General features: G+C 42.8%; 2 protein-coding genes across 4 annotated transcripts in view; one reads left to right on the top strand and one right to left on the bottom strand.

Annotated features, from left to right (window-relative positions):
- Positions 1–10,601, top strand: part of pcsk7 (proprotein convertase subtilisin/kexin type 7) — a 28,492-nt gene extending 17,891 nt beyond the window's left edge. For both annotated transcript variants that reach the window (XM_072669226.1, XM_072669224.1), the window contains 6 exons: positions 664–766; positions 6,016–6,172; positions 6,996–7,090; positions 7,195–7,288; positions 8,213–8,330; positions 9,199–10,601. In XM_072669226.1, the coding sequence (XP_072525327.1) occupies positions 664–766; positions 6,016–6,172; positions 6,996–7,090; positions 7,195–7,288; positions 8,213–8,330; positions 9,199–9,414 (783 nt within the window). In that variant the 3' untranslated portion in view covers positions 9,415–10,601. The remainder of the gene's footprint in view (positions 1–663; positions 767–6,015; positions 6,173–6,995; positions 7,091–7,194; positions 7,289–8,212; positions 8,331–9,198) is intronic.
- A 744-nt stretch (positions 10,602–11,345) lies between these two features.
- Positions 11,346–19,683, bottom strand: tagln (transgelin). 2 transcript variants are annotated; one of them, XM_072668693.1, is made up of 6 exons: positions 19,483–19,683; positions 14,689–14,731; positions 13,705–13,896; positions 13,422–13,593; positions 12,564–12,666; positions 11,346–12,158 (listed from the first exon to the last, which is right to left on the bottom strand). In XM_072668693.1, the coding sequence occupies exons 2-6, from the start codon at positions 14,698–14,700 to the stop codon at positions 12,011–12,013; spliced, it is 627 nt and encodes a 208-aa protein (XP_072524794.1). In that variant the 5' UTR covers positions 14,701–14,731; positions 19,483–19,683; the 3' UTR covers positions 11,346–12,010. The 2 variants fall into 2 exon arrangements, with proteins under 2 accessions (XP_072524794.1, XP_072524795.1); XM_072668694.1 differs by lacking the exon at positions 14,689–14,731 and having other exon boundaries at positions 19,483–19,682.
- Positions 19,684–24,852: the final 5,169 nt, after the last annotated feature.

Here is a 24,852-nt window from a genome sequence, read left to right as displayed (position 1 = left end):
TGGAAGCATGTTCTTGGGACAGACGAGATGAAAGTGAAGATGTTAGGCCATATGGCACTGTGCCACGTTTGGCGAAAAACACAAACATCTCCTGCAAGCTGTCAAGCACGGTGGTGGTAGTGCAGTCAGTGAGTTGTCCATGTGTAGACTCCTTTGTATACCAAAGTATTTTGGAGTCAAATGTGAGGCCATCTATCCCACAGCTAAAGCTTGGCTGAGAATGGGCCATGCAACAGGACAATTATCCCAAGCACACCAGAAGCTCTACAACAGAATGACTGAAAAGGAAAAAAAATCAAGGTGTTGTAGTGGACAAGTCAAACCCCAGACCTCAACCCAATTGAGACTACAATCAAACCATAACTTCAGGTTATCTCTGCTGATGGTGGTTCTACAAGCTGTCGATTCATGGAGTGTACTTTTTCACACATGGCTTCTCCATTTTTGGGTTGATTTCTGTTCCTGTAAACGATGACACAGTGGAATCTGTTGTGTGGTGTTGTTCATCTGCGGTTGCTTTTACCTAATTTATAATAAGACACTTTAAGATTTTATTTATTTATTTATTTTTATGTTATGTCCTGATATGTAAAACCAGTAAGTATTTTCCTTTACTCATGACTTGGATGTGACCTTTTGTCCTCTGTCATTTGTGTGGGGCAGGTTTGGGAGTCCGTGCCTTTCTTGGTGTCCTACCAGAGTCCGCTTTTAAAAGAAGAGGAGACAATCCCAGCCTATCCGAACAAACTCACGCTCACCTGGAATGGTATGAGTGTATGGGTTTAAAAGTGTTTCATAGTTACATGAATTCTTTGGTTTTGGTTATTTAAAAAAAAATCTTTCCTTTCATCATTAGGCTGTTTACTGGGCACATCTAACACATGGTGACCTCACCGGTCCAAGCATTTAGCAATAAATGGAAGGCACAAAACCCCAAACCACTGACCAGCCTACCCTAGCCTTACTCTAAAGAAATACAGCAAAAATTGTCCTTCTGCTTCTTTCTCTGTCGCTCTACGCCATGTCTAAGTTCAGCCATGTCACTCCACTGCTGCATTCTCTCTTCACTGGCTTCCTGTAGCTTCTGCCCGCATCAGATTCAGAACCCTGACTCTGGCCTACAAACTTAAGAATGGACCAGCCAGCCCTTCCGTTCTTGATGCCGATGGTCAAAAGCCAATCTACACCACAAGCCCATTGAGCTTTGAGTATGGCTCGGCTTGACCCGCCATTCCTTAAGATTAATGGAAGACGAGCGTCCAGGCTCTTTTCTGTCCTGCACAGAAGTGGGGGAAAAAGAACCTACTCTGGGTGTCCAAACGGTTGAAATGGAGTCCAACGCTCGCTGTCTTCAAACCCAGACTGAAGACCCTCCTCTTCCGAGAGTACTTGGGCAAAGAGTAGAGTATTATGGTCTCAATATGGACTTGTGTTTAGTAGTTTCTAAGCTTAGAGGGATCTTTGCATTTTTTGTTTATTCAAACTAGCTGAGGTTATTCTTGAGTAAATAGCAAATAGTAAATGAAATGTAAATGTCTGCGTCGACTGCGTAACTCGACGAAACTCGCTGACTACTTTTTTCTTTTGCCCAGAACAAGGGGTTGTGCCTTGTACTGAAGCAGAGTAGTCATGTGTACCAAAGTCTTTTTTTTTTGTTTCCCAACCAGTTTGATTCTTCAGCCTGTAAATTAAAAGCAGCCTCTGTTTCGGCTGTGCCAGAGACCAGGGGAATTTCCACTTAGTTCTAACCATTCAAGCAGAGTGCTTGGACCCCGGGATTGCCACTCGCAGCTCTTTTTTAATGTTGGGCGACTGTAGTCTTTTCTGACCTTTAGCTCAAATTTTATTTGATCTGTTTTTGTCATCCAGAACCTGCTACTTGTTAGCGAGGAGGCCGCTTGCAGTGCATGTGTTTGTTTGAGATTGGAAAGAGTAGGAGAGAGAAAGAGCGAGGGGGGGGAGAGAGAGTTTGGTAGAGCCTCGCCAACTGGCAATCAGCAATCTGCCCTTATTAGGCAATGTTTTGCTACGTCTGTGTCACTGAATGCACAGAGAAACTAAGACATCTCTTCCCTCCCTTTTCCTCTCTATCTGTTTCTCTCCATTTGTTCATTTCCCCCTTGTCGTTAACCACTGCTATCACAGAACAGCTCTGCAGTCAAGTGAGGGATGACAGCGTAGCTAAATTTCCCCTGACTTCTCCCTCGGTTTCCACCCTCTTTCATGCTGGCCTCCTTCTAAATAAGACATCAGTGGATTGTCTCCGTCTTGGGCCGTGTTTGCTGGATAATTAGTAGCTGTGGAAAGAGTGGTAGTGAGTCCTGTTCTGCTGTGCTGTGTGCAGACAGGAAGGCTTGTTGGTCTCTCCCGTATTTCTCTATTAGTCACTAGCCCAGCCCTGTCTGTGTCCGTTTCTGTGAGGAAACACAGACCCACGTTTCCTCTTTGTGTGCTCTGGATTTCGGTACATAGCATGTCATGTTGGCTTTCTATCTGACAGCACAGCTGATAGGGGATTACTGAATGTAGAATGTGCTTTTGGTGTGTTGTGGAATTTTGCTCTAATGAATTTTGCACAAAGCAGGTTCAGAGAGGTGTTGGTCCAAAACCCCCAGTGAGTCAAACCAGAGGTCAAGAGAGGGAGGAGGAACTCCTTGGAGGAACAAGGGCCCAGAGGGAGGAGCTCATCAGACTAGTCAGAACTGATACATCGGGTCATCAGGAAAGTCAGAACTGGTGAATAGGCTGATTAGAAAAGTATGAACCAGTGCATAGGGTTGTCAGAGAAGTCAGACCTGGTGCAAAGGGTCTTCAGGGATGTACAGAACTGGTACGTAGGGTAACCAGGAAAGTCAGAACTGGTACATAAGCTCATCAGAAAGATCAGAACTGGTACGTAGGGTAACCAGGAAAGTCAGAACTGGTGCATAGGGTCATCAGGGAAATCAGAACTGGTACATAGGGTCATCAGAAAAGGTAAAGACTGGTCCATAGGATCACCAGAATACTCTGAACCAGTGCATAGGGTCATCAGGAAAGTCAAAACTGAGGGTTGTCAGAAAAGTCAGACCTGGTGCAAAGGGTCTTCAGGAAAGTCAGAACTGATGCATAGAGTCATTAGGAAAGTCAGAACTGGTACATAAGCTTACCAAAAAGGTAAAGACTGGTCCATAGGATCACCAGAATAATCAGAACTAGTACATACGCTCATCAGACAAGTCAGAACCGGTCCATAGGGTCAACAGAAATGTCCTAATTGGTGCATCAGGAAAGTTAGAACTGCTGTATAGGGTTGTCAGAGAAGTCAGACCTGGTGCAAAGGGTCTTCAGAAAGGTATGGAACTGGTACATAAGCCCACCAAAAAGGGTCAGACCTGGTCCATAGGATCACCAGCATAATCAGAACTTGTACATACGCTCATCAGAGAAGTCAGAACTGGCGAGTGGGGTCATCAGAAAAGTCAAAACTGGTACATAGCGTCATCAGAAAAGTCAAAACTTGTACATAGCGTCACCAGAAAAGTCAAAACTCATGCATAGAGTCGCTAAAAAAAGGTCAGACCTGGTACATAGGATCATAAGACGAGTCAGAACTGGTACATAAGCTCACCAGTAAGGTCAGAACTGCTCTATAGGACTGCCAGAATAGTCAGAACTGGTACATAAGCTCATCAGAAAGGTCAGAACTGGTACATAAGCTCACCAGTAAGGTCAAAACTGCTCTATAGGGTTGCCAGAATAGTCAGAACTGGTACATAAGCTCATCAGAAAGGTCAGAACTGGTACATAAGCTCATCAGAAAGGTCAGAACTGGTCCATAAGGCCATCATATAGTCAGAACAGTGCACAGGATTATTAGAAGAGTTAGGAACTAGTCAGTAGTGTGTGCACCAAGTTCAGTAGAAATGTAGGAATGCCAATGGGTGAGTGTGTTCTTCTGGAGACTCTTGTTTGAGAAGAAACGGAGCAGCAGTTTAAATGAACAAGCATTCAGAAATGTCAACAGTGTTGAGTAACATTTTAGGGGGAAAAAAAAAAAGATTGAAAAGCAGCCAGAAATGTTTAAGGTCTCTTTCCCTTAGCAGCTGAAAAGTGTGTGTGTGTGTGTGTGTGTGTGTGTGTGTGTGTGTGTGTGTGTGTGAGACACACGAATGAGCCACGGGGGGTTTACAGTATGCAGTTAACTGCAACACAATACTCCTCAAGGGTTTTAGAATCCGTCAGATGCTCATCACTTGTTTATGCCTGGCTTGGTTTGAGCACTGTTGTTATATTTTGCCCCTCGCCATGAGATTGTTGTTGTCTTGTAGACACAGTTATAGCCAGGCATTAGGGACCTGGCTTTTTATTATAATTAATAACAATAATTCATACAAATACTAATAGCAGTAAGAAATTGCAGATCGTCTTATACCGAAGATGCACACCTCACCTCAACTCCTCTTCGCTGGAACCAACATTGGCCCACACCTTGGCATTAGGCAGCATGGTGCCAATAGGTTCATATTTATCTGCTTGAGAGAGTCCTATTCTACTGGCAGTACTTCTCTTACAGGGTCTAGACATGCGGTCTAGATGTCAATGGGTTGCAACTTAAAGTGGCTGAATGCGTTCACTAGAAGCGGCGTCTACAAACATTTGGACATGTAGAGTATGTATGCACTGACTGTTATTATAAAATCTATCATGTAATCTGAAAGTTTATACAAGGGAAGTATGAATTATGAAAGATGAAGTATAAAAAATATGTACTCTGTAAAGGTCTCTTTGTCTTTGTCTCTCCTTAGGGAAGACTACTTCCCTATATGGTTATGGCGTGTGGGAGCACATTAGCAAACAGTGTTTGAGGAAATGCCAGGGAATTACAGCGCGCCGGACACCGCAGCAGGGACTCCGAAAGGAGACAACCTTGCTTTCTACTGCAGTAGCCTGGCACTGGCTGTGTATGTGGGTCATCAGGTCCTTTAGTATTATGACCACCTACCTTACAGTGGGAATAGCCACCCTTGGCTCGGGTTTGCCGCTAGCGAGACAATGTTGCATGGACTGTATTAGGGTGATGGAAGGTGTTCGTTATAGAGGTTTGCTGCTCCACAGTGGAGCACTGATTGCTCTGTACCACTCGCCAAGGGGAAGCGAAGACTCTTGCATCAATGGCCCGTGGGATGCCCTTTAGGTTAATCAGTTAAACCACTTCCTTGCGATGGTTTTGCACTCTGCTACAACTGACTGGTGTGCTCGCTTATTTACACGTGCAGCAAACCCTGGCATCTGTGAGTTCCCAAGTTCATTCCCAACCCTAATATTCTGATATGATTGTGGTTTGACCTCAGGACCCTAATGTGTTTTTAATGCATTGCAGTTTTGCATCACAATATCCCAGTCATTATCTGTACCGGACCAGTGAACTCACGCTGCCGTGTTTTCTGACCATATTGCACAACGTTTGTTTGAAGTAGTCTGCTCTCAAGTTCCCGTAACCTCTGTCCTGCTTCAGGAACCGCTCGGTTCAGATCAGCTTGGCAACGCTTCTTTCCCAAACGTACTTGTAAAGTTTGTGTTGGAGCAGCGAAGCAAGTCATCCACAAATAAAACTGCATGGACTCAGTTACTAATATTGACCTGACTGATATTTTGCAAAAGCAGAGGTTCCCAAACGGCCTGTGATTTAGCCAGCTGATGAACTGAACTATGCACAATGCTTCCAAAAGTTTGTGGACACCTCTGCTAATGAATGCAGCATTCAGCTACTTTAAGTTGCCTCCATTGCTGACACAGATGTGCAGATGCACGCACACACTCACACAGCTTGTCTAGTCCCTGTAGAGACATACCCCTAACAAGCTAATCACGGTCTGAGACTCTGGTAAAAGCTCTCTGAGAGCTCAAATCCTCAAAGTCTTTTGGAGATCAGTTCATCTCCTGCTCACTCAGCTGTTCATATGAATGGATATCTTGACCTGCAGTGCCCAAATTCTGCATGCCTCTGTAGATTTGTCTGTCTCTCACACACAGTCACAGCTGCAGACCTTCGACAGTCGGGCTTGCAGACGCTCGAGCATGTCTCCGTTACCGTGACAGTAACCCACCCTCGTCGTGGCAACGTGGAGATTGTGCTGCTCTGCCCAAGTGGAATGACTTCACTCATTGGGGCCAGGAGGGTCCTGGACACGTGAGTGCAGAACCTCTTTCTGTCTCTGTTTGTCTCTCTCACCACACACAGACCCCCCCACGCCACACACCACACACATCCTGGGCTACCAGATTAGTGTGTTAATGGGCAGATTGCACTGATTGCACCACCTGTTCATGCTTTTGTAAATGCCTGCCATCAAAATAGTGACCTTTTCACCCTATAGGGAGTTCATGAACCTAGGATGGGTTGACGCTCTGCTCTGAAGGGCAGTGCACTTTCAAGAGCTGGGCTGGACCCTCTTGGAAAAGACACAAGCCCACCCGAAACCTCATCAGTCGTGCTCTTCACTAAGAACTGTGACTGTACATCACCTTTCATGCCAGGACTACGGCTATAGATATCCGTTAGCGTAGTGCTAAATCGGCACACACTTATTATTATTTGAGACAAGTGCGGTTTATGCTAACAGATGAGTTACGGCTTCAGTAAGTTAGCTAGCATTATATTAGGTACAGTAGCCTAGAACTGAGATGCGGCCTGTGCGATTTAGCAAATCAGCCAATAGTAAAAGAAGCCGTAGCTGGTCTTACGGCTCCACACTGGCGTGGAACGGTACGACGTGGCCTTAGTAACCATTTGGCCCTGCAGTGAAAAAGAGGCCAAAGTCTAAGTCAGATTCATGATGTGTTTTAAATGAGCAGAATTGTTCAGAGCTCTTATGCTCTTATAATGATGGATCCCCTTGTCTTCAGATAAGAAAACACTGATGATAGTCATAATCTAAAATGTAAAAACTTAAAAGTGGGTTTTTAGAAGACATTGCTTGATTAATGAGGCCCATTGTTGTTGTCTTAAACAGAGATTCCTCCGGCTTCACAGACTGGACCTTCTCCACTGTACGGTGCTGGGGAGAGCAAGCCGAGGGCCAGTACAGCCTCAATGTCACTGACCATAGTAAGCAGATTTTTTAAAGTTTTTTTTTTAAACATATGGGTTTTATGAAGTATAATATTTCTTCCTGTGCTCCTTGGGTTTACGAGAGTTTGTTCCTTTTCCAGGAGAGGCTGCCCTTGCTCTGGGCACTTTGAAGCATTGGAAGCTCACTCTGTACGGCTCGTCTATATCCTTCCAGGAAGTGCTGAACAGACAGAGGTGTGGTACAAAGCACTAATCATGATCATTGCTCGGTCAGATCACCGCTGAGCTAGGGCAATGTCTTTATAAATGGCCCAGTCTCAACCACTAAATATGCCAATGAGCTTCTGACCGCTTATTAAATGTCGATGTGATGTGGGCATCTTTACCAATGACTGATATTCTTTGGGTATTTCAGTGAATCAGGGTATTCAGGTATGCCAACACAAAGTAAAGGCTGATCTCATCCAAATTGCCTTTGGTTCAGGTTCACCAATGCAACCTGTAGCAGTGCATTCACAGTTGCTTATTTTGTCCAAATCGTGCAGTTTGGCACTGACCATTTGCAGCTGAACCACTTTGAATGAATACACTACATGTCCAAATGTTTGTGGACACCCCGATAGAGCAGATCAACATGAGCCTATTGTCCCGTGCCTAATGCCAGGCATGGGCTAGAGGAGTATTAAGCCCCCAGCATTGAGCTGTGGAGCAGTGGAACTATATGTGTTTTCTGGAATCATGGATCAGCAATACTCCTCCAAAATGTAGTAGAAAGCTTCCCCCCTGGTCACTAGAGACAGTTACTCCAACAAAAGTAGAATACCCTTCACTCAATAGAAACAATCAATGAGCAGGTGTCCCAATACTTTTGTCCATATAGTGTATGCAGCAATGTGTTCGCAGTAGGTTATTTTGTCCACATCATGCTGTTCTACAGTGAAAGTTTGCAGCTGAACCCTTCTTATTGAATATGTTTGCCTCTGATTGCATGCTCCGAGTGTTCAGGGCAGTACTGTTTTTGACCACCGCGGCTGTTTGACCTGTTTTCCTTCTATCTAGACTTGTTAAATCAGGAATGTCTGCGTTTTTGGTGTTCTCAAGTGTTCCCCAGCTCTATTTTTAGCTCTCTGTGACTGGGTTGTGTTTGTTGATTGACAGACTCGTGGAAGAGGCTATGAATGGGCAGTATCTGCACAGCAATTTCTCGCTGCCCTGCCCTCCTGGCTTAGACATTCCTCCAGAGATAGTGAGCCCATTTACCTCCAATAGCCTCAAGGTATGCCTTTTTCATTCTATCTATGATTCGTGTTTGATGAGTTTGATAAGCTTCCAGAGGAGTCTGAAATTTCACAATGTGAAGAGCATTAAAACAGCATTTGTGATGTAAGCCACAAAGATACCTATGACTACTCTGAAGGAGTTGAACTGATTCTGCCACCACCATGTTTCACAGTGGGGATGGTGTGGGTGTAATATCAAATCAATTGATGTTAGTCAACAAAATATTGGAGTGTAATAATAAAAATCTAATTAAAAATATATTAAAAAGAGATAAAAGGTTGTGTATGTCTTGTAAACTCTAGAAACTGAACTTAACTCCTGTAAAACCCCTAGAATCCAGAGTATCCCCTCTTGTAAATACCACTTAATTGGCTGTTTGAGCAATTCACCAGTGGAACCAATGGTTTTCCCAGTTTCCCATCACTCGAACGCTGCATAAGGCTGTTGCTTAGTCCCCATTGATACTGCAAGTTAGTGCAAGTCTGGGCTTAATCAGTGTACAGCCAATCAATGATGACTTTTTAATTATTTGCTATTGCATTGTTTGGTGTAGAGCAAGAATGGTGATCTCCAGACTGGGAGGGCTGAAGTCCAGCACAGTTGGCTGATCTTCCTACTCAAACACACCTGATTCAGCTCTGTTAATTACCAGGTTTAGTTTTGGTGCATAAAGAGCAGGACAATCTCCAAACTGTGCTGGATATTGGTCTTGCAGACCTGCAGTTTGCTTTCCATGGTATAAAAAATATATATATATATATTAAAATTGGCATCATGACAACCCTACTTCTTCATGTCACTCTGCCGAATGCTTTAAATATCATTGTAAATGTAAGCTCTCTACTTTCTGTCTCATACTGCAGTCTTTGTTGCTCCTGGGCTGTTTTGCACTCTTCTGGTCCCTGTACTACACCCTGGAGGTGACCCTGGCCCACGTGAACTGGCGGGGGCTGTGGCGAGGGGTTCGACGGGCTCGGCCCGGGGCTGCTGGTCTGAAGGACGGGCAAATGCTGGAGATGCAACCAGTGATGGACACGGAGGCCAAAATGCCCCTCATTGCAAATGATGAGGATACATAACACTCAGGGGAAACACACACACACAAAAAAAACATAAACAGGAGCTGGACCTTTAACCATGCACCTTACTCAGGCTGAGCTAGCACCTCTCTCCAGGCTGGCCAGTGTTCAAGTGCTCACTCTAGAACAAAAGGTGGTTCTTTTTTGCTGTGATTTTTGTTTGGGTTGGATGGACCTTCTAGCTGAGATCAGCTGGTGTGCTCCTGCACTGGTTCCTCTGAGCAAGGCTGGGTGCAAGTTGCACGCTGTCCCATGGGGCACATGCAAGCTACTCTAAACAAAGTATTACAAAGGAGAAGCAATCGAAGGACCGTTTGTTGGCTTCAGGATCAGGAGCCTGCTTATGAGGTCGACATATAGCATTGTTGGTGTGTGGGTGAGTGTGTGGGTGTGACTGGATGTGAATGAGAGCGCGCAGGGTGAATGTGTGCTTTCAGATATGTGTGAGTAAGAGAGTGCTATATTTTTATTAAATTATATACATTTTGCAGGTTTTGTTCTTTTGAATTCTAGATATATCTAAATATATTGAATGGGTTATTCTTTTTAAATGCAGCCGACATTTTTGGTTTTAAATTTTCTTTTCCTAAAACTTTTACGCTGGAAATATGGAATGACGTTATTAACAGTATCTGTAGAATACAGCTATAACCATTTTACATGGCCAGATTTCTATGAAAAAGATTTTTACTGGGGTGATGTAAACATGCGTGAAAATCCAAAGATTAAGATGTAATTAACAGCTGGTCTGAATGAAGTCAATAAAAAAACATGTCAGCTGAATCTATCCTATCTTTTTTTTTTCAATGGCTTGTTTATTTAACATACCTGTAATTTGCTCTGTTTTGGGCAAAATTCACCATTTTAATTGGTGTCCATGCCCCGTGTTTTTAATTTTCTGAATGTGGGGGTGGTGGTCAAGGTGGGGGGGGGGCATATTACAGTCACTATTCACCCAATCCACAGATTATTTCCTGCCAAATTGAGGTAGAACCCATTGTTTGAGTAAGACTGCTTAGCCACAGTAGTGGCAATCATCGGGGGTCCAAGCACTGTTTACCATTAGTGTGTAAAATCAAGCTGACAGACAGCTGCTGATCCATGTTGCTCAAATTGACTATACTCTGAGCCATTTTTACTATATATGACCAGAAGAAACTGTTCAGCAATAAAATTCTGAGAAACTACTTTCCTTTGAGCTTCACCTTTTATTTACTTTATATTTACATTAGCTTAATGGTGTCTAAACTTTTGATGAGCTTTTTTATTTTTTCTGAAGGTATGGTGGGTGAGTTTACACTAATTTCTTTTGCTTATCCTCATTTTTCACCCAGTTAACAGACCCTTTCTTCAAAATTGAGAAAAGCCCACTGACTGAGTGTAAGGGCTTAGCCACAGCTCAGTGGCAATTACATGGGGTCCAAGCACTGCTCACCATTACAAAGCTAGTATAAGAGCACAAACTGCGGGCTGTTTTTTTATTATTATTATTATTATTATTTATTTATTTATTTATTTTTATACATGTTTGGATCTCTTTTTGTAACAGATCGGGGAACAAATAAGTAAAAATATCTACAATCTTTGGAAATGACTTAGATTTGCATAGATGTTTAATATAATTAAATAATTTCACATCAGTTAGCCCTGCATTTTAGTCTCTGAATGCACCAATTCCTTTTGTGTTTTTTGCTAGGTATGATGACTCCAGATCCAACTAAAGGGGATTGGTTTCTGAACAAGATTTCATGTGAGCAGAGAGAATGTCAGCAGAGAATACAGCATTTTCTTATGGTTTGGAACATTTTCTGTCAGTTAGCCACTGTTAGAAACACTGTACATCTTGGACCGGACCGGACAAGAGTTGCCCACTCCTGACCTTCATGCTTAGGCCGATCTGTGACACCTCGTCTTAAGAAAGAGCAGTAAAGTCTCTTTTTGAGTCATCCTTTAATTAGACAAAATACAAAAATACAAGGCCGCACCTGTGCTGTGCATCAGGCGGCGAATCAGCCTCACATTTTAGAAATTACAAATTCCAATCTTACAATAACTCACTTTTTTGCATAGCTTTATTTAGGTTTAGCTTTCATCACCAAAGAAACCTTTTTTTTTTTTTTTTTTTTTGCAGACTTCTAAATGATTGCAACCCTTGGAATGAAGTTGTGTCGGTCACAGATTCTCTTTATTTTGATGTTACCAAAGTTGGGTCTTGCGGAGAACATCAGCACACATAAGCCACAACCTAGGTTTTACAAAATTCATGTGCTGCATTGTCAAGCTGGGATTTATTCAGCATTTGCAATTAAACACAATCGTTCGTGAGGACTTGCAGACTCAGCTTGGCGTCCCAGACCTACATCAGCGATGTTGGACCTGTTTAGAATTTTGCATGAATGCAAATGTGTGTGTGTGTGGTGTGTTTTTTTTTTTAAACATAATTGGTGATGCTGGTTCTGTTCTTGTCTGCACTGGGTGGGGTAAACTCATAAGACTCATTGTGGCCGGGCTTAATTTGAAAGAAAGAGAGGCTCTGAGGGGTCGAAAGGGGATGGGGGATGGAAGGGGGTACGTGGAAATGGAGAAGCGAGTGTGTTCAGTTGTTCATGATCTGTCTGGGTCTACCATAGCCTGTCATGCCAGCTTGGGATGCTCCTTTGTTGGAGCCCATCTGCAGGCCGATAACACTCTTTCCTGATTTCAGCTGGTCGTCAGAGAAATCCCGCCGGTTCTCCTGAGCTTTCCTGCAGTGAAGACAGAACAGCACCCACCGCTGAATTCATGTTCACCATCTAGATGATCTTTCGGTTGGTCTAGTGGTCTCCACCTTGTCCTCAGAGAGCTACCTCATACCTCAATATCCTAATCCACCCACCTGATCCAACAAATTACTGCCTTCTGAAGGCATTGATTGGCTGAATAGGGTTTGTTCTAGGAGGAGGGTTGAAGACCACTGTTCTAGTCACTGAGGTAAGCGTTTACGTGTTCTTCTTAACCACGCTCTTGGTGACCATCTGACCCTACAGAGCTCAGTTCCAGCCCTAAAGGTAGGGTTGAAATTAAGCTTTGTAGGAAGGTAGATCTTCAGAAGATGTTTTTTCTGAAAGTATTTGTGCAGAAGGTATTTTCGACACTAAGCCGCTACTCACTTGAAGAACCAGTCGGGGTTACCACGGAAAGTTCCATCATCCTTTGTCACTGCAAGGCTGCCGAGGGCCATCAGTGTTCTCTGCACTGCAGCCAAGTCCTTACCTTCAGGCACAAAAAGGTGGATATAGGGTTACGACATGCTAGGCCCAACAATAGAAGAGTAATGGCTAGACTTGCCTGAACCCTGATTACTAGAACTGACATAACCAGTAATATAGTGTATGGACCAAAGTATTGGGACACCTGCTTATTTATTATTCTGCTCTAGAGAAGTTCTACCAGGGAAGACTTTCTGATGGATTTTGGAGGAGCATCGCTGTGAGGATTTGATTTCATTCAGCGACATTAGACAGAACATTAGTGAGCTCAGGATGTTGGATGGTCACCACCCCAGCTCATCTTAAAAGTATTGGATGGAGCTCCAACCACCAATCGTTCAAGAGAACACCACTTCCAGTTCTTCCACTGCTCCACAGCTCAATGCTGGGGGGGGTTTATACCCCTCTACTAGCCCACATGTGGGATTAGGTATGATGGCTTCATGTTTACTTGCTCCAGAGAGTCCTATTCTATTTGCAGTTCTTCTCTACAGCACCTGGACAAGCTGTGTGTGTGTGTGCGCATTTGCATATCTGCAACTAAAAGTATGTGAATGCTGCATTCATTAGCAATTGTGTCCATAAACATTTGGGTATATAGTGTACCATTAGTGATAACTGTCTTGACAGCATGGCTCATGTCAGTGTTCTGTACCTCCACTACATATGCAAACATGAAAGCTTGTGGCTCACCCTCCTGAGGCCACCTCTGACCCAATTAAAATGTGATCATCTGCAACCAGATGATGGTCTGCTCACCCTCCCAGAGGTCGACGGTCTGAAACATGTCGGTTTTGGTCACACCATACGCCTCTGCAGCGTTGAGGAACTGAGACACCTGCTCCATCTGTTTGAAGGCCATCGGTGAGCTCTGGATCTTCTTTACAGGCTTGTCGCTGTCATGCAGACTGTTGATGAGCTCACCCAAGACCTAAAGGGCACCAAGAAAGGCATGCTTATGATGACGCTCTATAAGTTCTGTCAGATTGCCACACACGGAGTATATAGGGGTTCCTCTTTCACAGGACAGAGGGACACTCACGCATCCATCCTTCAGCCAGTCCTGGAAGCCCTGCTTGCCTGCCGCGGGTTTGCCCACTCCCGAGCCGCACTGGGCCACGATCCACTCCACCAGACGCTGCTCCAGATCAGGGTCGTACTTCTTGTCGATCTTGTCCTGCACCTGGCGACTCAGCCCATAGGATGGACCTTTGTTGGCCATGCCTGGAGTTCCCTGCTCCACACAGTGGGATGAGAAAGGAGATGATGAGTGAGAGGAAAGCCACAAAGCATGGTTCAGCTTTTGAAACGATGTTTGATGATTTGGAGGGACTGCTTGCTTGTTTGTTTGTCTACGCTATGAAGTGTGTACAAACCGGCTTCTAGAGGTCATCTCTACTGTTGTTCATGTGGAGATGAACGTGCTAGCTGAAAGCCATCACTGACTAATGTGTACATAAAACATTTGCATCTTAATTTGCTTAGAACAATAACTGTAAAAGAAAGCATTCAGTTAGCAGGGTGTTGGAACAGTGGCGTCCCGAGCGGCGTCCCAGTCCCAGGTTCTTCTCTGCTGAAACACAGATACTCTCGAGCCAAAAGCCAGTCCCAGGCTAGCGAAAAACAGCCAACAATGCCAACGCAAAGCTCTGCCACATTAAAAACAAACAAAAAAAAGCTCAAAAGCAATGTTTTTTCCCCCTTCCTTCACACAAAGCATGCATGGAACCAGTGTGGTCTTGCAAAATGCCAGGTGACTTTATAAGGCCTCATTACACCCCCAGCATCTTAGCCTTGAGGAGCTTTCATCTGCACACCGTTCCAGCTCATAGTTTTGGTTGGTTTTCAAATGAACTGCATCCGAATTCTTCATTTTTCAATATTTGAGCTCGAGCTTATGTCCAGGGTGTGCAATGGAAGCTCCAGAGGCAGCACAGACACACTCGTACACGTCCACATCTCCAGATTTCCCACTCCCAGCCAAGCACACACAGTAGCAACTCTGTAGAGTCAGCAGCACTGTCACCTGTGCTGCCATCTCGATGTCTGGACACCACCACTCTCTGGGCCTGGAAGTTAGAGGTGTGCAAGAAGACGGAGGTCAAACCTTTTGGAGTTGCTCAAGATCACCATGCCCTACGAGATGGGCGTTCTCAAGTCTGAAACCAAGCGGCCCATGCCTCGAAGTCTTAAAACATGTCTGTATGTGGTTCTGGACAGTTGGGTTCTTTAGCGAACCAAATGTGGTTCAAGAGAACCTTTATTGACACCTTAATATAAATAAATTGACAAATTAATATAAAAGAGAGTACAGGATTTAGTCTGTGTTCTGCGGTCAAGCCACAGCTCAGTATGGAACCAGCAGAGAACCGGCCAGACTGTGTTATTTTGTGTGTACTGGGTTGTACTAGATATGTGCCTTAACTTTCTACCCTCCAGGCAAAGAACCAGTCAAATGCTTAGATGGTTCCTTGCCTGGTTGAAGCATTCTTCAAATACAAGGAACCCCGTGTAGATGTTTCTTTAAAGAACCTTATGTAGCATCAAAAAGGGTTCCACTACTGCTGCAAGTCAAAGAACCCTTTTTGGGTGCTGTACATTAAAACTGTAGAGAATATAAATTTGAAGCTTCTCAGAGCTCAACGTTCTCCTGCTAGTCTTTAGACAAAAACATAAGCTGTACTGAATTCATCATGGTTGTGATGTCACAACCACAATCCCCACAAATGGCCGTGCTGTAGTTTAACCTATACTTACCTCGACAGCCTTTAGAGCTAAAGTCAGTGAGCGGTGGTCTAAGGGAGTCAGGGAGGGTGTCTAAGCTAAATTTTCTCTTGACGATCGTGTGATGTTATTGGTTAACGCTATCTTCCCCGTCTGCTGAAGCTCGATGACCTCATTGTTCAAAATCATCAAATTCTAAAATTGAAATTTAATTGAAAAGTATTGTAGAGGTTCGTTTTGATTTCAGGTTTAGTTTAAGGCTGCTGAAACAGCACATGCTAAAAAAAATACTCACTGGCTTGTTTGCTTGTCTATTTGTCTGTCTATGTATAAAGCTAATTAGCTAGTTTAATTCAGATATAGATAGACAGACAGAGACTTTACTGATTCCAAAGGGAATTTAGCAACCAGTGGCAGTTACACAATACAGCACATTAATACAATACAGTAATAAGGATGGTACATCTATCTACAGTTGTCTATCTCTCCGTCTATCTATAAAGCTAACTAGTATCTATATCTATATATATGTGTATGTGTGTGTATGTGTGTGTATATATATATATATATATATATATATATATATATATATAAAATTAAAAAATCAGACTAGCTACTTTGCTTTATAGATTGATTTTAAACTCAAACTAGCTTAGCTTTATAAATAGTTTATATATATATGTAAACTATCTATAAAGCTAAGCTAGTTTGAGTTTAAAATCAATCTATAAAGCAAAGTAGCTAGTCTGATATATATATATATATATAAATCAAGAATGTTGAAGCTGTTTTGATTTTAATATACATCTATAAAGTTCTAACTAGCTTGTTGGAATTAGATATAACAATAAGCCTAACTACCTAGCTCGTTTGATCAATCTAGCTAGCTAGTCTGATTTCGATATCTGAAAGGTAACTAGTTTAGTGTGATTTAGATATTTACGTATGTCGGCCTGCATGTCTTCACATTTAGAAAGCTAACTAGCGAGCTCGGTTTGAATATATATATATATATATATAATGCTAACTAGCTTGTTGAAGTTATATATGAGGATAAAGCTAAATAGTAGCTAGTTTGTCTATAAAGTTAAGATATGTGTCTGTATAAAAGTCGAAGTACCTAGCCTGTTTGATTTAGCTGTCTATCTGTCTGTCAATCTATCGATCTATCTATCGATCGATCACAAAGCACATGGATTATCTATTGCAGTTATCTAAAAATTGTGGATCGTCCGAGTGTCCAGTTCTAATGATCCAGATATTAAATCTGAGTTCTGTGATTAACACCACTTCCCCACATTCCTCTCCCTTCTTATAAGCATGAGCAGAAAGGAAAACAGAGGTCCGGGCCGGTCCTGTTGGGTTTGGAAGTGGTTCTCATTGTGTATTTTTGTGAGCGAGAGAGCGAGAGAATAAGAATGTCTGAAACTTTATCCCTCCCTTTCTCCAATCCCTAATTTTATTGCCTTGTTTTTTTTCACCGCTGCCATGGCAGCAGACTGGGCAGCTGCCAGCCGTGCCAGAGGAAGGAGGACGGGAAACAGCTCTGGAGTCTGATCTGCGAACTGTGACTGAAAACATGAGCTAAACGCGTCATCTGTGAGCTGCAGCCGCAGAGCTAGCCAGCAGCTTTATCTGCCAGCCCTCCTGCCCAGCCGACCCAGCGCTACTGTCTAGCCACCAGCCCCTCTGAGCTCCTGGCACCTTTCAGGTATTCATGCTCTGTGTAAACCTCCTACATGTGGTTTCTGCTGATGTAGCTCTTTAAGAAAAAGAAAAGCAGTCCACTGCTGGCCTGAAGACTTGTAATTTGAAGTCTGCGTAGATCTTCAGAAGGACGCCTGAAATACTTCAGAGTAGCTCCTCTAAATCTCGGGACACTCCCTGCTGCTTTGGATTCTGTGCGACTGTTAAAGGGTCCGTATGGAGGAAACTGGACCTTTTTTTTTATATGAAAGAGTTTGAACAGGGTTGTGGTTTTACAACATACCATTCGTACCCCGGCCCTTACATGGAAACCAAGCCGCCTGTTTGGAATGAATCATGGTTGTGATGTCACAACTTTCCAAAGGCTTTGCATAGTTTATTTGTAGTTGATCAAATATGTGTATTTGGAAACACTTTAGAACACACCATAAAAACCTGGGTACATCATCAATAATTACATGAATATTCTATATATATTGTTTAGGTATTATTCTAATTCAGTGAAACATAACAATAATAATCATTCAATTATTTCATTTATGTTATTAACAATTTACTGAGCAGCATAAACAATAACTGAAATATGATTTAATTAATCAAACATAAACATAAACACAAAACATAACACAAACATAAAATACTATTTTATTTTAATTGAATAATAAATAAGGCTCAATTATTAATTATTTACTTAGCAACAAAAATCAATAATTAACTTTAACAATTAATTATTTAATTAATATATTTATTTTTGTAATTACAATAGTAATCAAAATAATCATTAATTAACAATTCATAATTAAATGATTTAATCTACATATTTATTTGATTTTAATTCAATAAATCAAATTTTAAGCCCAATGTTTTTTTATTAAATAAAAACATATTTGCACCATAATCAATACTTAAATTCTTATTTAATCAATAGAATTTATTATGATTAATTGATTTTATTGTTAATATTATTAAAACATTGTAATTATAATTACTTATAATAATTACAATTTATAGATCCTTATCTTTAATAGTATGTTCTATCCTGGAGGCACAGTACACGGCAACCAATCAGAAAACAGGGCATTTACATATAGCAGTGAAAATGTCCATTAAAAATAAAGCTTATTATACAAGAAAACTACAGAACATGGGCCCTTTAAACGTCTCCTCCAAGCAGCTCTACAACGCCGGTAGAGGTCAGTACGGCTGACCCGTATGTAAATCTACGGGGTCCACTTCTCAAAGGTTCTGAAGTGCTGTAAGGTTTACATTAGCTGGTCTGTTCTGTACACTGCACGCCGAGCGCTGATGCACCGAGTGCCTGTGGCTGGATGTGTCAGGAGAGTGGACCGGGCCTCAGTGGCAAATGCGTGTATTCCTGTTTAAGGCCCTTTTATGGCAGTCGATTTGCATTCGGGCCCAAAGGCGTGTTTATCACCGTAGCTGCTAGACTGTATTTCTTAACATCTGAGAGCTGTCAGCGTCCCGAGTCTCGTACTCACTGCATATCTTACACAGTAGGGATAATTATACTGTTTGATGATAGCTAAGGTCATCCAAAAACCTGGTATCTCCAGTTTTGCAGTTTTTAACTTTTTGCCTTATTATGAAATGGACAGTTGGTCCTTAAATTGTGTAAAAACTTCAGGAGTAACGGACAGATAGAAATGCTCCAAAGTGACCTGGGATCAAATCTTTTTTACATTGACTTCCATTGAAAGTTAAGAAGGTTTTTTGCTGCTCCTGTAAAGTTGCCATTTTAGAGGCTGTTCTGAGGATAATCATCACTGACGCACTTAAAAAAAGTCAAGCCTAGCAGAACAGTAGCGCCAGTGTCCCTCTGGGCTTTGGCTCCAATACAGCCTATTGTTCAAACCTGTCCAACATTCAGTTCTGACAGTACTGATTCACCTGTAAATGTGTCCATCTTCACGGCTTCAAATGATTGATTATTTTTTTCCCCATTTATCCCTGTTAGTCTTTTTTTCGCTCTTACTAGGAATAGGAGGTCTTCAGAGAAGCTGCCGTTCACCACCTCATACCACCACCGCACAGTGTTAAGGACTGTTCACATGGAGCATCAACATTCGCAGAACATGAGAACCCAGAATGACCTACACTCCAAAAACAAGTCTAAAAAAAGAGTGATGCAATGAAAGAACCTCTTATGGTTCCATAAAGGTACCTTAATAAAGTACCTTCAGGGAACCAAACCTATGGTTCTACTATGGCATCACTCCAGAAAGCCCTTTTTGGTTCCCTTTGAAGGTTGAAGGTTGGATAGACCTGATAGATAGGTGTCCGCCCCGGCCTAGGATCTCAACAGGCATGACTTTCTATGACCCTGAAGCATCTCCATCTGAGAAGATGATGATAAGCAAGGCGTACTCACTGTGGATTAGGATTAGGATGAAGTCTCTGTCCTCCGCGCAGTCCGGAAGGAGTGTGTGTGTGTGTATGTAAGTGTGTAAGTGTGCGTGCGACTCTGGGCGGGAGTGTTTTATGTGGCTGTAGAGTCCTCCCTCCGAGAAGAGCAGGCTCAAAAGTAGGAGAGCCGCAATGACTTCACCATTAGAGAACTAGCAACAGAGCGGCGCTGCCGATGGAGAGAGAGAGAGAGCGAGAGCGAGCGAGAGAGAAAAGGAAACCGTAGCCTTAAAAGGACATGGCCTTTTTCCCTCTAACCCTTCCTCTCCGGCACTCCCTCCCTCCCACTGTCCGCCCTGCGCTTCGTGCTTTCTCTTTTCCCCCCCCCTCCTCCCTCTGTTGAAGAAGGGAAGCCTTATTTGGAAAGAGCTTTGGGAAGTGAGCGAGAAGACTTTTTGGTTTGGTCAGAAGAAGAATTCTCCAAATACCTCACCACAGCACTTCATCAGCTTAGGCAAGAGGAGGACGGAGGCATGCGGGGCCTTGGGATAGATGGCAGAGGGGAAAATGGGGAGGGGAAAAAGAAAGAAGGGCTACTGGCAGGAAGAAAACGAGGGGGAAAAGGGGCACAAAATTCATACTGGTAAAAGCTGCTCTGAAGAAAGTGAAGAGGAAGGAAAGGTGTCTGAGAGAAGGAGGAAGTGAGAGAATGGAAACTGGCAGAAAGAAAGCAAGGGAAAATATTTTGGAGGTTTGATAGCATTGTAATTTGACTTTGCCAGTCATAAAATTCATACCGGTAAAGTGTGCTTTGGAGAAGCTGAAAAGGACACTGTGAGAGAGAATGATGGAGAGCAAGAATGAATGGCAGAGAGAAAAGCAATGAAAAACACCTCAGAGGTTTGATGGCATTGTAATTTGGTCAAATTCATACTGGTAAAGGATGAATTTTCTGGGGAAACTGGCAGAAAGAAGGCAAGGAAAAATATCTTGGAGGTTTGATAGCATTGTAATTTGTTACCGGTATAGAATTCATACCAGTAAAATGTGTTTTGGAGAAGCTTGAAAGGACATTGTCAGAGAGAATGATGGAGAGCGAGAGAGAATGGCAACTGCCAGAGAGAAAAGCAATAAAAAAACAACTCAGAGGATTGATGGCATTGTTGTTTGGTAAAATTCATACTGGTAAAGGATGGATTTTCTGGGGGAAGTGAAAAGGAAGGAAAGGTGTCCAAGAGGAGGAGGAGGAGGAAGTGAGGGGATGGAAACTGGCAAAGAGAAAAGCAATGAGGTTTGAGGCATTGTTATTTGTCTTTGCAGATGGTAAAATTCATACTGGTAAACGGTGCTCTGGAGAAGATCAACAGGAAAGAAAGGTGTCAGAGGGAAAGTAGAGAGTATAAGGCAACTAGCAAAGAGAACATGACCCAATAAACAGAGGCTTGTGTTGGCCTCTGCCAAAGGTACAATTCATACTGGAAAGGTAAATACCCCCGAGACTTCTTGGAACTCATACTTAAAATTCATACTGGTAAAGGGTGCTCTGGAGAAAGTAAAGGAAGAAAAGGTGTCAGAGATAGAGAGAGGGACAGACAGAGAAAGGCGACTAGCAGAGAGAAAGCGACCCAATAAAAACACCTCTATAGGCTTGATGACACTGGTGTTAGACTCTGACAAAGTTAAGATTCATACCGGTGCTCTGGAGAAGATGAATAGAAAGGAAATATGGAACAGAGAACTCGAGAGAGTCGAGACAACTAAAACACCTCAGAGGTTTGATGGCACGGTGATTTGCATTTGCCAAAAGTAAAATTCATACTGGTTGAGAGTGCTCGGACTAGGATGGAAGGATGTCAGCAGATCAGTATGTAAGGAAGAGCTTTGATTTGCTTGGAGAGCGAGAAGCTAAAGGAGGGGGTGGTGGAAAGAAGGCCAGCAGAGGAGTGCGCAGAGGACATGATCAAGATGAATTACTGATGACTCCTCGTCAACGCAGCCGTTAACAAGGCCTTTTATGTACACAACACTCCCACCCAGCGTGCATACGTGAGCGATGAAGGGTATGAAAGTGCGTCGCTTGTAGAAACAGTGCGCCGGGCCTGAGATCTGCCAAGAACAAGCCAAGACTGTGGGAGGAAAGCCCATTAAAAAGCACTGAACGTTAAATCTACAGCTTAATATACAATAATTATATGAGAATGACTCCCATCTGTGAAGTTTCCAGAGCCACTTACAGTCCATACGCTCTGTGGACAAAAGTATTGGGACACCCGCTCATTCATCCAGTGTGCTAGTGCATATCAACATCAGAGCGCTGCTCGATTTACCCTGCCGTAAACACATGCCACACTGTTAATTGGTAATACATTATATGGGCAAAAGTATTTGGACACCTGCTCATTCATTGTGTCTTCTAAAAACCAAAGGCATTGAAAAAGAGTTGATCCTGCTTTTGTCGGAGTAACTGCCTCTACTGTCCAGGGAAGAAAGGAAGGCTTTCTACTAGATTTTGGAGGAGAATTGCTGTGAGGATTTGATTGCATTCAACACCCCACCTCATCCTCAACTCCACAACTCATCCGAAGTATTGTATCGGGTGGTGCACCGTCCGTCATTGGCTGTACTTCTCTTCACATCTGTGTCGGCAAGGGGTCCAGCCTAAAGTAGCCGAATGCATTCGTCAAAAGGGGTGTCCGCAAACATTTGGACATATCGTGCAGATCTGAAATCCAATGAACTTGAAAGGGGAACTAAAAAGGGTGAGGCCTTTATGTTAGTGCCAGGATTGACGTCTCTACATTCCAGGCTACCCATGGCCAAAATCAGCAGCTGGAGGACACTGACGGATTGAGAGTTGATAGGATAGTTATTCCTTACCAGCCTTTTCATCTAGAGGGTCAGCTAATTTCCAGACGGCCTGCTTATTCAGCTCGTTTAATTCAGTAGCTGTTGTCTTAGTCCACAAAGACCTGATTATTCTGGAAGTTCCTTCAGAAGATACAAGGGTTGCTCTGAGATCTGCACCTCTCACGGATTGTAGGAGGCCTCAGAGAGCCGTCCAGGAATTCTGTGGAGAAATTAGTTTTGGCAGATTGAGACCAGAACGTTCCCTCTTTTGTTCACATGCTCGTTCTCTCTTTTTTTTCTCTCTCTCTCTCTCTTTCTTATTACATTCCTAGATTACATAAACATCACACTAAATGTGTCCAAATGTTTGTGGACACCTCTTTCTAATGGATGCATTCAGCTACTTTTAAGTTGCACCCATTGCTGCTGACACAGATGTGCGCATGTACTCTTCAGTTCAGTGCCAGGACAGAATTACCAAACCTCAGTGCCTTTAATAAAGGTTGCATGCTGCCACCTACTGGGGAAAGAAGTAAACTGCACAGTAGTAGGACAAGATGACCACATTCCCAGATGGACTTAACTTCATTAGGCCTTCACCAGTAAACATACACACACATACACTCTAGTGATCAAATACACACACACACCGTGACCGCAAGCACACGTGCCCGGAGCAGTGGGCAGCCGTTGCTGCGGTGCCCTGGGAGCAGAGAGGGTAAAGGGCCTTGTTCAAGGGCCCGAGCCCGGATTGCGACTCTCTGAAGCCACTGTAATTCTGACACTGGCGTAAACCTTAATAGTGAGTATTTATATTATTTATAACATATTAAGAAGGTATGGGGGGTGGGGGTGTGACTAATAAGCGAGTTATGAGTTATGCTTCCCAGAAATGCTAGCATGATTTTAGTGCTCCTCCCTGACTGTTTAATATGCATAAATCATATTAATATTTCTATACTGATCAGATCTTTTTCTTTGCTGTTAAACCCTAAGTGGTGGCAATCAGTTTCTGTACTTAAAGGGACACTGTAGCCTATATGCACTATAAGGACAAAAGTATTGGGACACCTGCTCATTCATTGCTTCGTCTGAAATCAAGGGTATAAAAAAGAGTAACTGTGTCTACTGTCCAGGAAAGAAGAATTTCTACCAGATTTTGAAGGAATATTGGAACAGTGAGGATTTGATTGCATTCAGACACAAGAGCGTTAGTGAAGTCACCACCCCACCTCATCACCAACTCCCCAATTCATCCCAAAAGTATAAGAAGGAGCACCATCATCATCCCACAGCTCAATGCTTGGGGGATTTACACCCCTCTAGCCCTTGCCTGGCAGTAGGCATGGTGCCAATATCTGGTCTAGAGAGTCCCTTTCTAGCTGTGTGACAAGCTGTGTGTGTGTGTGTGTGTGTGTGTGTGTGTGTGTGTGTGTGTGTGTGTGTGTGTGTGTGTGTGTCTGCACATCTGTGCCAACAATGGGTGCAACTTACAGTAGCTGAATACATTGTGTGTGTGCCACAGTGGTTGTAAGGAATACTTGTGTAATGCATGCTGGGTAACGTAGTAAAAGTGAACACCAACAAAAACATGATAGCGACAGAACTCAAGGCGCAGACCGAGGAAAACAAGGCCGGGTTGAGAGTCCCAGAGGACCGGGGCTTGGCAGGGATGTAGTACAGTAAACAGTGGGCTTTAGAGACGGCCCGGGCCACCAGGGGGCCCTGCAAGCCTGATTACTAATGGAATACCGGCAACAGCGGCTTTAAATCATTTGCCTTTTCACATTATTTGTAGTTTGGAGTGGATCAAATCTAAATTTCTAACATCACTGAAACATTCTACCTCATCCCTGCTATGTAACATGACATGACATAGTCATAGTAATATAACTCTTAAAGTACAGGTCATTGCCATGCTAACATGTTTGGGGTCATGCTGTTTGTCTATTTTGCATAAGACCTAAATGACTGTCATGACTGTTCACTGTTAATGGTAACACAACACATCTGTCGTGACCTGTTTATGGCATGGTCATGTCCGTGTTATGTGGTTGGGTTCCCAAAAGTGTTCCCAAAATAACCCTTTTGATTGCAGATAATAGAAAACCTCTATGGATATATGAGACATTGTTTAAATATGATATGCTGTATATTAGAATTGCCCATGTGTAATGTGTGTGTAACACATTTATTTAACAATAAATAACCATATATATCGTTAAAACAGCAGCTTGACAGGAGGAGGGAAAGCCCTTCTTAAGTTTCAATGGAAGTCAGTGTAAAAAGATTTAAATCTGAGTCGTTTTGGTGCATTTCTATTGGTCCAATCATCATGAAATTCTCAGACGATGTAAAGAACAGCGGTCAGATTGACTTTATGTCAAACATATATATATATATATGTTTGACATAAAGTCAATCTGACCGCTGTTCTTTACATCGTCTGAGAATTTCATGATGATATATATATATATATGTGTGTGTGTGTGTGTGTGTGTGTGTGTGTGTATATATATATATATATATATATATGTATGTATATATG

Source organism: Salminus brasiliensis, chromosome 23 (assembly GCF_030463535.1).
Source record: "Salminus brasiliensis chromosome 23, fSalBra1.hap2, whole genome shotgun sequence".
NCBI lineage: Eukaryota > Metazoa > Chordata > Actinopteri > Characiformes > Bryconidae > Salminus > Salminus brasiliensis.
The sequence above is the reverse complement of the archived record's forward strand: the minus strand, read 5'-3'. Positions and strand labels throughout refer to the sequence as shown.

What these genes read in the sequence shown, in the direction of transcription:
- tagln (XM_072668693.1), bottom strand. An exon ending in ACTGGCTGAAGGATGGATGC is followed by an intron (nt 13,594 to 13,704) that starts GTGAGTGTCCCT and finishes GGTGCCCTTTAG; the next exon opens with GTCTTGGGTGAGCTCATCAA. An exon ending in AACCCCGACTGGTTCTTCAA is followed by an intron (nt 12,159 to 12,563) that starts GTGAGTAGCGGC and finishes TCTTCACTGCAG; the next exon opens with GAAAGCTCAGGAGAACCGGC.